We start from the raw sequence: 13484 nt of genomic DNA, 5'->3' as shown, positions 1-13484 counted from the left end.
CTCTAAAAAGAGTACACTGTACCAGGCATACAACAAGGAAACAGTACGAGCAAGATTATTGTACGCTGCACAGACCACCCCCATACACCTAGATATCTGGGGTTTAACGACCCAAAAACACCATATCATTATGAGAGATGCCGTAGGGGAGGACTCTGGAAATATCAACCAACTGGGGTTCTTTAACAAGCACCCAAATCTGAGCACACAAGCCTACAGCATTTCCGCCTTCATCGGAAATGCAGCCACCGCAGGCGGGATTCATTCCCGCGACCTGCGGGTCAGCAGCAGAGTACCTTAGCCACTAGACCACCGCGGCGGGGTACCATACACCTTGTCTGGCTTAAAGGGGGATGGGTGTACAACTACTGCTCATCGCTCTGTTATTTTCAAAGCAAACTCCACACAATTTTGCAAGTTGCTTTAGTGGGGATTCTTCTAAATGTTCTCTGAACAATTAGAAGAATCTCCATACTGTATTGCAAACTGTATTGTAAAAAAACGCAATACAGCTTTAAAAAATAAAACAATGATTTTACTAATTTTATTTTTTGAAGGAACACTTGTGAAAAAGGTTTTGAATGTAAAATGGTGAAATCTCTTCTGGCTATCATATGTGCCCATGGTATCCTTCTAAAGCAAAATAATAATTGTAGGCATGACCACTACTTGTATACCAATTATGTCGTCTCATCACTAGAACTTTTGGGCTTTTAAAAAAAAGAAAAACTTTCGTAGAAAATACAATTATGGTAGAAACACTATTCTTTTGCTTCAGAAAGGGCACATGTCATTCAGAAAGATGTCATAAAAGTTTCCACCTGATAGCTGCAATCGTTACAGAGAAAATGTTCCTTTTCCGACGGAAATAAGTGTTTGGAGAAAATGCCATTTAAATTTTGAGTTACCTCGGTGCAGTCGCAGGATCGGGTGCATTTCAGACTATTTTTAAAGGGCCAGTCAACAGCTCCGACGTTCTTTTTACACCCCTCAAACAAACTGCGTAATTCGTAGAGTACAACGCAGTGATCACGTTTTCTGAATATTACAGAGCTGCGCGCCACGCAGAGCCTCCATTTCGAAAACGATTCCCGCAATCCTTCCCTACGCCTGACCAATGCTCCATGTGCAGTGACCACAACTAGGTGATCAGCAACGTGACGCAGCACGCAGCTTGTCGATTGGTCTAAACCAGGTCTCAACAAACAGTAGTGAAGTCAATGACAGTTCCTGTTCCCAACCATTGCTACGACTGAGCTATTCAATTATACGAGTTGCGAAATCCCCACAGGCTCCTTGCATCGAAATCTGGATGCTTCACAGCCGCAGTTTTCGGGAGTGAGCAGATTGTCGCGCCACCTGTTAATCAGCGTACCCACTATTAACCGCATTATTTGTGTTTTGTATTGCTGCTCCCAGATGGTCCGACAGTCTGCTCTAAAAAAAATCGAACTTCAGAAAAATCGGGCCAATTTCATGTCCAGGTTATAGGGCGCAGCTTTGCTGCAAATCGGTGTCTGCTGAAAATCGAGCGACTGGGCTGTAGAGAAGCATCGGCACTGGGTAAAGAGTAAACAACCAGGCATCGCAGCAAGTGGAAGTGCGTTGCAAATGATCAAGTTCGCCGATGACGTCAATCACTGACGTCTTGTCACATTGTCTAAGTGGGCGGAGTCGCGACGATGGGCCACGCCTTCCTTCCTCTCTGAAGGAGAAGAGTGGCAAGGCCCCGCGGAAATTTGAAATCAGCTGTATGCGCTGTTGTACCTCCTGTAACTTCTTTAATATAGCACGTATTCGCAAAATTCTTGCGGCAGCATGTTCATGAATTAAAAGTGCACATATTTCTGTTAACAATTTTTGGACCTTGGGGTTTTTTACTGGCCCTTTAAATGCTTTCCACTGTACGCACAAACACACTCCATGGAAGCACTCATCAATAACGCTGAAATATCGTGCTGGGAAAATTTAAAAATCGCATTATCAGTGAATATTTACCCACCATCTCCTCTTGAAGTGCAACTGCCAGAAATAAAACAGCACCTCTTTATGTCAATGTGATCAACCCACTCTTATAGCATCTTTGGCTCGTCATTTTGGGGTGCTCAAGGGTGCTCTCGCAAGCAACATTGTGTTTGGCTGGCTGAAAGTGAGCGTGCGGTTAGCATTGGCTGGTTCTTTTTGATCGTTCTTTCTCGCCAAGCGCTCAAAGCAGTTTCGACGAAACAGAACGAGTACTTCCGGTCAGGTGATCACACGCAGCGCGGTGGTTCGCAGCATTATCATATCAAGTGTTCCCATCGTCTGGCATCTGCACAATTTGTGAGTGGGTCAAATAGAGCCTGTTTAAGCACTGCGCTGATGCCATCACCATTGCCAAACTGCACAGACAGTAGACGCAAAAGCTATGACATCGATAACGACATAAGCAGTGCCTGCGATCGACAATTCACCCAGCTAAGCACTCCCTTATTGACGGCTTGTTTAATTCATGTGTCTGCCATTTCGTTTTAAAGCTCGAGAACATTTGGCTTGGCTTCAACATGGCTTCTACCACGAAACTGATTTTCACTGTAGGCACTGCATGAGCCGGTTTAACTCCGGCAACGAGTTTGGTGTTCAGCTCTAGCGTCTGTACTCTGACTCAAAGTGTGAGCCACACTGAATCCGTTCACCTTCGAGACAGAGGCGACCGATTGAAGATGCCATTAATTTGTATTTTATCTCTCCGTGTAGTTGCAGTACGCTCTGCATTAGATGAACCAAAGTCGCATGTCATAGTCACATTCATGACCAGTCTGGCTAAATGCACACAACTGCACAGAAGGAACAATCAAGTGCAATACACCCTCTTGAACCTTCCTGAAGTGTGGCTCCAAGAGAGTGCAAGCTACCATGCAACCACTTAAATCACCCTTAACTTGCAGGGGAAATGCACTACGTGAACAAGAGTACAACATTTACATAAAACAAAAAAAAGGCAATCCACAAAAAGCCTTCCAAGTATAGTTGAACTCCGCTACAACGAACGCCGCTTCAACGAAATTTCTGCTACAACGAAAAATTCATGATTCCCTGTCAGCAGTCTATAGGAGTCAACGCATAAATATTGTCGCCATAACAAACACTTTTTCTTCAATCGTCCCGCTTCAACGAAATTTTACGATGCAATTCCAGGCTCAGATACTTATTGCTATGCAGTAAACCCCATCTTTAACATTTCGATCCATTTTCAGAGCCTGAAAATGCGTCAACCGAGTCTAAAACACGCATTGGCACCGCCAGAAACCGCCGCTGTTCAAGCACTGGGCGCCGCCACTGCTCGATAGTGATGGCAATGAGACTGCCCAGCTTTTGTTTCGCCACTGGCTTGCTTTTGAACCGCAGACAATCTGAAGCTGAAGCTCAGTCCATGGTTTTCTTCACGCAGCTGCTGGGTGCAACAGCGACACGATGCCTTTTCCGATGCTTATCAATATGCTCATGCTTGGCCAGTATGGTAACTAATCAGAGCAGCTGTTCGTCGCCATCATCAACAATATCAGCTAGTCGCAAGTGATGGATGATAAGAATGGTATAGAATAATGCAAAAGTCGCCGCTCCACGATGCCCTGCTTCCATCTCGGCGTTGCCGGATACTTTTGACGGCAGACAGCTGCTGGTGTTAATGCAACGGTTTGGTTCATTCACGAAAGCGGTTCTAGGCATTGTTTCAGCGTGCTTTTCAGCATGGCCTCAATATGCCTAGTGAGAATCACGTCTCGACGCTGCTGGGAAAGAATAGGAAGCAGCGGACATTTTTTGAATTTTGAGAATAAACGTTCCTTTGTTTTGCTGGCTCTGGTCAGCGATATTTTTTTTTATTTCCGTACATCGAAATTTTCACTTCAAAAAAATGTTTTCCGCACCCCATCAGTTTGGTTGTAGTGGGGTTCGACTGTATAAACATGAGTGTGTCATAAATCAGCGCGCTTACAAGCAGCATAAGGTGAAGCGTGCTAAAATTGCTCTCAAGTTTTTATTACCTCTTAAAATTTAATAATTATGTTGAAGAAGAAATCCCTATAGAATTGGGCATTTCTAGGTTTCGCATGAAATCAGTGCTTTCAGATTCAATTTCACAATTACTGGGTAGTGTAAGAAGTTTAGCTAAACCTTTCGAGAGATAAAAATTTAATTTTTGACTGTCAATGTTTTCAGATGAATCTCGCAATTTAGACAAACCAAATAAACCATTTCTTTAAAAAAGTACCGTGTTAACACTACTGCTATATGTGAAGTACCTTGTGATAACCAAGCTTCAAAACAGCAGTGAAGTTTATAATAAAACAGAATGGCTGTCCGGCACAGAAACCATTCTGCTTTATGTTGTACAAGAACATGAAACCCTTGAAAAACACATCACATATTGACTTGACGCTAAAAAGCCTAATGCACATTTCTTTGGGCAAACCACACGACTATAAACATAGATTTCACACAAAAAGTACATCATTTTTAGTACATTCTGGCACCAAGCAATATTTGCTCATCATATGCACTTATATACTATATTCCTTTGCGACTGGCCACACAAAAGCCGCATCATGAGAAATAGTTGCATCTTGTTTTGTATTTATACACATATTAAGTGATGAAATAAAAACAGTTCAGATTTCTCATAGCAGCATACATTACTAACACTTGTAAATGGGAGAAAGCTGGCATGACATCTTGCAAAACTGAGCTCTTTTTTTTTTTCCTTTGCGAGGTTTCCCCCATCACCTCTCACTTTTATGCCAACACAGTCAACTATAACGGGCAGCCAACAATGATATTGAGAGAAGTGCAGCACAACTGGGCAGCATACCCCTGCGCTTGGATTGGCCAGTGCCACTTGAGGCTGGACTTTCTTGGCCCTGCTTTGGGCACCACCGATCCTGAGGCAACACCAAATTTGAAGCACTGCATGGGGATGCTGCTTCTTTTCCTTCCAGTGGCACAGGCTGTATCACGATAAGGTTGGGTCGTGTGTGCTGCTTCCAGCTGAAGAGTGGCTGCAAAGTGATTGGAAGATGCAAAATAAGAATCGCAGCAAAGTGGGACGTTACATTTCTGCTTGTACATATCAACAATTTCCTTACAATCTGCCGCAGCTCCCTCACACACATGAAGGCACAATCCAGTAAGTGTATTTATGCGGTGCTATTGCAGTCTTATGAAGCAAGGCTGTTTCACGTGGCCAGATGATTCAGGGGACAAAATTATAGGCTAGAATGTGCAAGCACATATGGTTAAAGCTACATACAGAAAGGACGATGGCTGCAGAGCAAACAGGGTTCAAAAGAGGGCCATGTACCCGTGCCCACATTGCAATTTGAGATGGTTGCTCGAAACTCTTGAGATATATCAAAAGCCCTTGCACTTCTGTTTGGCATTGCATAAAATGTTGCCAGACTGAGAGGGTCAGTGTTGCCAGACTGCCGCCAAATTTGGTAGAGAAATTCGCCCCTGTAGTTGTGGCTTCCTCGCGTGAGTTTGGTGTCGTCCGCGGTGCATTTTGCGAGTGCATGAGCGATGCTTGCCGTTTTAATTAACGGAATGAACTGCGCCTTGCAGACGTTGGGGCGCTTTCTCTTGCTGTGTGCGCTGCTGTGCAATTAAGAGATCATGTCTCAGAGTTTAGGAATCAACGACGCGTCGTCCGCCGGGCGTTTCGCGAGTGTGATGAACTTTTTCGCGAGTGTGTGCGCGACGTAATTAACGCAATGAGCCACGCGTTACAGAAGTCGGGGCCCGTTCTCTTGCTATATGCGCAGCTGTGCAATTAAGAGATAGCGGCTCAGTATTAAGGGCGACGCCCCGCCCCTCCTCTTTTTTTCACAGCTGATCGTGCATCGACCGCAGGCCACGACGGGGACGCTACGCTTCCCCTAGCTGTGTCAGCACAAGACATATCGTTCGGCCTCGTGTACATGTGACGAATAAATGTCCGAAGGCTGGCTAATCGGGGTACGTCGGATATGCTACAGCTTATATATGCCTGTAAACAGGACCCCACCGATCAGCCACCGTCACTTGCAGGGCCCCACCCGCAATAAGCACAAACGACCAAAATTCCAAATACTGAATGCTTATGCGGGGTCCCATTTACAGGTACGCGCGAGTCGCGCTTAATTCGCTCCAACTGCGTCGATATAGCAGCCTTCCAGGCATATATAAGCTGTAGCATATCCGACATACCCCGATTAGCCATAAAATGCAGTCTGTTGCAGACTAGTCTATGCTAACAAGGCGAAAGCTGGATAGAGGGTTGAGAAGCAGCAGATAAAAAAAAAGAAAAAAGAAGCGTCATGCACAACTAGAGCACCGATCTGCTCGACTTCAGCTGAACCCTGGGCAATAACTTGGAAACTCGTCGCTTACCTTTCCAGGGGCGGTGGCTCTCTCGTTGGAATGCTTTGGAAGACAGCTGTAGCCGGAATACGAACCAGACCGCTCGTGCGCTTCAGAATTCACAGCGCTCTGAAATAAAGTGTGCGTGTCACGAAAGAAAAGTACAAAACGCTTCACGTGGGACAAAAACACTAACCAAGTTACGCTTTTCTCTGACTTTCATAGACAACAACGCCGCAGTGCGCAGCGCCTCCAATTCGTCGTCGTCATCATCCACTGTCGACTTCGGCAGAGAAGTGTCAGGCTCCAATGACTTGAGTCCCGAGGTCTAACCGAGGAATAGAAAAAAAAAATATTCAAAAACGGGAAAAGCCATTAACGATAACCACCGAGCAATCGCTACAACTCTTACTTCCACATCTAACACAATAATTTTGAATCCTAATACATACATTCACACATACGAAAGTCCGCGACCCTACAAGCTATAGCCACACACGAACGAGCAGTACGTTGTTTTCAAAGAGGCCCGAAAGAACAAAATGGCGATGTCGCACTTTCCGCACGTTGCGCCGAGTCAATCATTAGCATCGCGTCAACAAATACTCGTAGAAGCACTACTAACAGTGGAACCCGGAGTTCCATATATGACGTCATCAACGCCACAAGTAGTGGGAAACTTGCTCGCGACCGAAACCCGGGAGACGAAGCAGAAGAACCCACTTACCTCGGCCACCGCCGCCATTACATTCGCTGTGACCCAGAATGCTGCACGGCTTCAGGAAAACCAATGACGAAACAAGGTCGTCGTGACGTGTGCTCAGACACTTCTTTTTATTCGCGCCTTAATTTCAAACGGAAAATCTCAATGCCTTATAATTCTAATGTGAATTTTTATACATAAGTTGATTTATTAAATGGAACTTTTATTTATCAAGTTCCAAAGGGGAGATAAGACTATGGACAGATGTTTTAGTCATGGCGCCTATGACGCGCAACGCTACCTTCTTGGTTGCGTGGAAACATAAAAAAAAAATAGTTCCTTCCTCCATGCGTGGAAACAAGCATGCATAAAGTTTCATACAATAATTATTGTATGAAACTTTATGCAAGCATGAAGCAACAATTGTGACGTCAATTGTTCACGTTTGTGTGATGCCGCTGTCATCGGTAGCGATGGTCAATTTAGGCGAAAAAGAATAGCAGCAAGTGCCTGTCAGTTGACGAACATGATCATGACTTGATAAGTAATGCGGTCGTCTTGGACACAGTTGCTATCGGTCGCGCAGGCTATGCATGGTCGTACTCTAGAAAATCATTGATCCCGACGAACGCGCAAACGCACCGATTGAAACCCCGATCAACGTTACTAAAATGGTGGTGTGTGTGTAAAGAGAATTGAAACTAACTACCAAAGAACAGAAACCGCGAATCCCAATTTTCTTCTTTGCCACTGCATTGGCCGTAATTGTAACAATACTGATTGTTGGCCTAGTTGGTACTTGCTTACTGACATTCTTTGGCCGCAAATAACACACACACACAAAGTAAAGAAACACTCATCGACAAGCACAAGCGGCACTTCCAACTAAAATAGACCGGGCGCAAATCCAGACTTAAGAAGCAACACACAGACATGCGCAGTCTTCACACAGCCTTACGCTATCCAGCTATCGAACAATCTCTCCTCCGATAAGTACTTTCGCCGTAATCGTGAGTAAAAAAAAAAGTGATTATTACAAGTAATTAATATCACTAACACATGTATCAATTTAATCTGAAGGCCACCTAAAATAACTTCATAATCAACCATTATTTGTGCTTAAACATTTGTTTCATCTGAGCTGAAAAAAAGGACGCCCCCCCCAAAAAGTTCAGCAGTAAAGGAGAGGAACTCTCCCAAATGCCCGCACAAATTAAGTGATTGTGGATTTCAGCAATCTGCAAAAACTTCGTAGATGGTCGCATCAACGTTACTAGCTAGATTCTTCTTTGGGTCGCATCGCACCATGAAATGAATACTAATTTTGAAGAAGGAAGCGCGGGGTGTCGTCCGACCTCTCGTCTTTTATCGTGAAATCTTTGAGCATGCTTTGTGTGCGCATGATATACCCACCAAATTGTACGAATAGGGGGGAATGGGGCACACATTGGTTGAAACAGCACCATGCATGGTCTATAATTTTGGTTGAGTATAATTACCCCCTTCCCTACGCCCAGTTATTTGTATTTCCCATAGCGCGCTCGGTCATAGACGTCACCTCTTTTCTTCTTCTCTTTTTACATCTTTATGCAAGGAAGTCCTCCTTATCCTTATGATACCACAGAACCTTTCCGCATTTTTCTACAGGCGATGAAAGCCGTGCTCAATATTTTTTGCGTCCATTTTTCTCTCCAACGTCTCTCCTCCCGGGCTATATGCGCCAATTTGGTGCAAAAGTCATCATTTGCTGGCTGTTTTGATGATCGGTGCCTTAATTAACTCTCATGAAGAAAAAAATACGTTTAAAGATTGCGCAATCATGAGATGCTGATGAGTTTTTTTTTTTTTTTTTCATCCCAAGACTCAGTTCGAAACCTAGCTCCGTGACTTTAGCTAACAATAACAGCTAGCTGTTTGTAACTTTATTCGCCATTATTGTATGAAACTCTATGCTATTCACCGATATATTTCATTTGAAGAGGCTGGCAGGTGAGCAAGACAATGCACATACTCAAGGAGGTTATACTAAAACTTCGGGCGCACGTTAAAGAACCCCAGGTGGTCGAAATTTCCGGAGCCCTCCACTACGGCGTCTCTCATAATCATATGGTGGTTTTGGGACGTTAAACCCTACAAATCAATCAATCAATACTAAAACTTCCGGAGTGGCGGTCCCACATACCCGCCCATGTATCGAAGGGAAGTCTCGGCGGCCATATTGCTCAGGGCTCAATGAGGCGGCGACTGCCTTGTAGCGCACTAATGTTCTGGGCACTTGCGGCCGTGCGTTTTGTTACAGCTACTAAAGCACCTGTTTGTTATTCTTGGGAGGCGAGGTAACGTGCGAGGGACTTTAATGCTCATTTGCTCTAATTTTCTTTGACACTTAAGCGTTTTAAGCGTATTAAAAAAAAACGCCAGGCCGGCGCGGAATACGCAGCACAGTCACAGCAAAAGCTAGAACAACGGTCTTTCAGAGCCTTTTCTAAACACTCTTTTGCATGCTAAAAGCACACTGCTGGGTACCCACAGCGCCATAAATAGTCATAAATTTTGTGTAGTAGGCCAGCATTCACTATGCTGTCCGATCGTCATTCTTTGGAGAAGTGTATCCACTACACACTTGTAAATTTTATGCAATTTTTTTATGTAGTGGCTGACGACGATGAAGAAATATGTGTGAAGTGGGTATGCGCCGCAGTTAATAGGTGACCAAGAAGAAGTTTTGTAATAGGTTGGAGCATTGGACGTTGAGCAATTCGCATTGTGTGACGCCTGGCTGTTCCTTTGATGTTCTAAAATGGTTTATTGCACATAATAACGCAATTCCTTTCCCGACATAACGCCTACCTAAGGCCATTTTATAAAGATCCAAGCACTGGCGTCACTTTGTGGTAGAATACTGAGCTGGCACGCAGCGGACACAGGTTTTGGTGTTTTTTTTTATTTACTCAGTTCATAGCACTAACGTGGTGGTAGAATACTGGACAGGCATGCAGCGGACCCGGGTTTGAATTCTATTGTGTCATTGGTGATTTTTATTTACCGAGTTTTTTTTTTTTTTCGTTCGATACTGGTTACGGGCGGTGGCGGAGAACTACGTACGGCACCACGCGTGACCCGTGTTCTGATCTGATAACGGCATTCGCTGTACCAAAGGTACTCAGGGTTATCAATTAGCATTGCATGTTTACACAGTTGGCTCACAGCAGAAGTAACCAGTGAGGAGATGGAGTGAAAATTTCACTCGCACGGAACCATAAGCCCTTGGCGAATAACAGCGCAGCGTGTGTGCAAACTCTTTTTATTATTTTATCACTGTGGGGGAGGGGAAGGGTATTCGTCTTTTGACGTACTCGTTGGAGAAGCTCATGGATATCCGGAGAAAACGATGCTTGGAAAACTTCCAATCCTCCATCTTATATAATATGTTCTGCTCCATTATCTGGTCAATGAAATTCCGAGAAGCCTCATTACATTTTAAAGGGTCCCGTTGGTTCTATATAGTGCTGTCTTACCCTTCTTTTTCAGCTGTTAATTGTACCTCGTTAGCGATTAATTTTTTTTCCTGTACCACTCTTTTGTGGGTGAAGTTTGGGTGTGGCGGGATTTTGACAGCTCCATAAATGAGAGGCGCTTTAGGCTAAAGTGTTTATTTTCTTGTCTTTTCAGAAAAGATCTTTTTCTTTTTCTCCTCCATAAAAAGTGGCACATCGCAACATCAGAAATTTTGGCATTGGGAGCGTAGGGCTCATGCAAATATAAGAAACTCGAAATCCCAGAAATGCAGAGCCGGTGCTACCTTTCAAAAACGAAGCGCTCATAGGCACACTCACGTACTGGCTTTTGTAAGTGCAATTGGAATGATGCAAACACGGTAATATTGTTACATGCCCGTCGTCTCGTCATTTACAACGTCTCATCGAAGCATCCTTGCTTAACATGTGTACTGAACATAAGTTGTCATTCTTATTTGGCGCTCAACCTTCTCGCCTCAGAGCGCTCTCGTGTGCCACGCAATATGACGTCTTTGGAATCCCGAAACGTACAAAAATGATTCAAAGTGTCTTTATGCACACGGGCGCGAAAAATAAATCTATGTACTCACGAATGCAGTCGCAGTCGCGAAAATGTGTGAGGAAAAGCGAGCGTGCGAAGCATGCTTACACATCGAAAGTTGTGTCCGCTTCACGCGATTCGCGCTGCCAAATGCTACCCAAGAGCCCACCATCGTGATCTCGAAAAGTAATCACAGACGTATTCAGAACAGTCTTGTTCAATTAGAGGCACCATACGCAACATAACTAGCACAAAAACAACGCGAAAGCCACGTACGCTACAATGCGCTTATTCGCTTTCTGCCCTAAGCATTATGGCGGCGCGTCGGCTTCAGCCACGGGGCCCCTCCGCTACTCCAGAAGCTTTAGTATAACCTCCTTGCCTATTTATGGCATCTTCGGAAGGTGGCACTGGTGGCGTTTTTTGTGCACTCGTGCCCCGCCGTACGCACCACGCGTGCCGTCAGGTGTTCTGTGACACAACACCTACAGTTGGTGGTGTGGTGTCGCTTGTTCTGCGGGGCCGGCCACGACACTACAGTGCCTAGAATATTCTAGACACTGTAACGACACGAGTGCACGCCACGGCGGCACTGCGGAGGTCGATGGTGAAGCGTGATGCAATTAATGCGATCCCATCAGCGCGCGCGAGCAGACGACGCGGTGATGTTTCATCATTTTAGGCGTAATTTACAGCTGGCGCTACCGCATAACAAGGCCGGACGGACAGAAAAAGCGTGCGTACGCTTACATCGTCCAACCGTACTCGGACAAGGCTACTTTTGCTGCCAAGATTCCACTGAACTCCTAAGGCGATGCGAAAATTACCGTAACCCTCGTCGAGTTAATACAAAATCGATGCACCACAACCGCATGGAGAACAGATGCGCACCCACTAGACACGTAACGTCTCGCAAGTGTCCCGCATTGTTTTATTTTTTGTTGTTTGCAGTCTTATTACCAGTACAAACAGGACGCCGGAAATTGTCGTCTGCTAATTGACGTCTCTCGCATAGAGTGGTGCTGTAGCGGATTCGAGTTTTGTGGTTCACACGTTCGACTGGCCCGTAGCGAGGCGTGAAACTTGTGCGGTGTTTGAGGTAACCTTTTTTCCACCGTCACGGGCGCCACTAGGGTCCTAGCGCCACTGCACCTCTGCCGAAGATGCCATTCGTAAAAGCAGTTCTGCCAAAGGAAGTACGTCGCAAGAGCTGTGCGCGTCGTTCCGCGCGTTCCGATTACAATAATAGTATGCTGAATGAGTCAAGAAAAAAATTTGTTCAATTGCAGCAGGTAATTTTATCAAACAAATGACTATATTGTTTTTTGTATGTATCGTTTAATTTTGTTACGTGGTGAGTAGTTTGTTGTTTTTCCGCCAGGTGAACATCACCGAATTCGTTGGCTTCAGACTGGGCTTCGTTTTCACTGGCCAAGGCGTCATTTCCGTTCTGTGGAGGCGATTTTTTTTAAATGGTGGAAAATCTGTTTTTCGGCTACCGTGACAGTTAAATAGTACACCTTCGACCCCACCTGCTCGTGGTAGCCTACTCGAACCCAGTGCATAGACGATAACTTGTTTTCAGCGTTTAGTTGGAAACAGAAGCGTCATCTCACCTCGTGCGTCCCGAAGCTAAGTGGCGCCCGCGCCCGAACTTAAACGTTTTTGACTCGCTGAGCACCAAGCAACATGCCGCATACTCAGACGAACGAGGATTTAGATGAGCAGTACATACTGCTCGAAACAATAGGCTCTGGTAGGTAGTAGCGTTCGTCTCCTATCAATCAGGGTTTACATAAACGTTCCTACTTTGCAGGGGGCTTTGCCAAGGTTAAGCTGGGCCTCCACATTCTTACCGGTGAGAAAGTGGCTGTAAAGATTATGGACAAGCGCACCCTCGGCGTGAGTATCCCTGTTACAGGCAGTGTCTTGACAGTACTTCTAAACGTGTGGTTTTCGCCATGATGCAGGACGACTTACATAGGGTGAAACTGGAGATATCCGCCCTGAAAGATCTTAGCCACCAGAACATCTGCAAGCTGTACCAAGTTATTGAGACGGCCACCAAGATTTACCTCGTGCTTGAGGTGAGGCTTTCCGCGAGAATCGTTTGTAGAAGTGAAACAAACGGGAAGGTTTAGAGAACTGCCCTTCAGACCGAATTGAGTCTCTAAACCTGGCAATTCGATACCAGAACGAAATATGAGCGTTGTTGTTTCGTTTCGTTGTTTTTCTACTGCAGAGAATATTCGAACTTTTCATTAGCAGTGTTTCACTTTACAGCTTGGGGCGACAGTGTTTATCTTGTCAATTGCTTTTGCTTCGGCGACAGCTGTGCAAGATTCAT

At 45.0% G+C, this 13484-nt stretch overlaps 2 protein-coding genes across 4 annotated transcripts in view; one reads left to right on the top strand and one right to left on the bottom strand.

The window, feature by feature from the left end:
- LOC119161344 (uncharacterized) overlaps positions 1-7193 on the bottom strand; it is a 50037-nt gene extending 42844 nt beyond the window's left edge. For 2 of the 3 annotated variants that reach the window (XM_037413766.2, XM_037413767.2), the window contains exons 1-4: positions 7103-7193; positions 6572-6703; positions 6406-6504; positions 4850-5036 (exon numbers count right to left, since the gene is read on the bottom strand). In XM_037413766.2, the coding sequence (XP_037269663.2) occupies positions 4850-5036; positions 6406-6504; positions 6572-6703; positions 7103-7120 (436 nt within the window). In that variant the 5' untranslated portion in view covers positions 7121-7193. The other variant, XM_037413770.2, reaches the window with a different exon arrangement.
- A 5372-nt stretch (positions 7194-12565) lies between these two features.
- Positions 12566-13484, top strand: part of LOC119161343 (maternal embryonic leucine zipper kinase) — a 159364-nt gene continuing 158445 nt past the window's right edge. The window contains exons 1-3 of the mRNA XM_037413765.2: positions 12566-12893; positions 12954-13039; positions 13108-13224. Of these exons, the coding sequence (XP_037269662.2) occupies positions 12827-12893; positions 12954-13039; positions 13108-13224 (270 nt within the window). The 5' untranslated portion in view covers positions 12566-12826. The remainder of the gene's footprint in view (positions 12894-12953; positions 13040-13107; positions 13225-13484) is intronic.

This window comes from Rhipicephalus microplus, chromosome X (assembly GCF_043290135.1).
Source record: "Rhipicephalus microplus isolate Deutch F79 chromosome X, USDA_Rmic, whole genome shotgun sequence".
In the NCBI taxonomy this organism is placed as follows: Eukaryota; Metazoa; Arthropoda; class Arachnida; order Ixodida; family Ixodidae; genus Rhipicephalus; species Rhipicephalus microplus.
The sequence above is the reverse complement of the archived record's forward strand: the minus strand, read 5'-3'. Positions and strand labels throughout refer to the sequence as shown.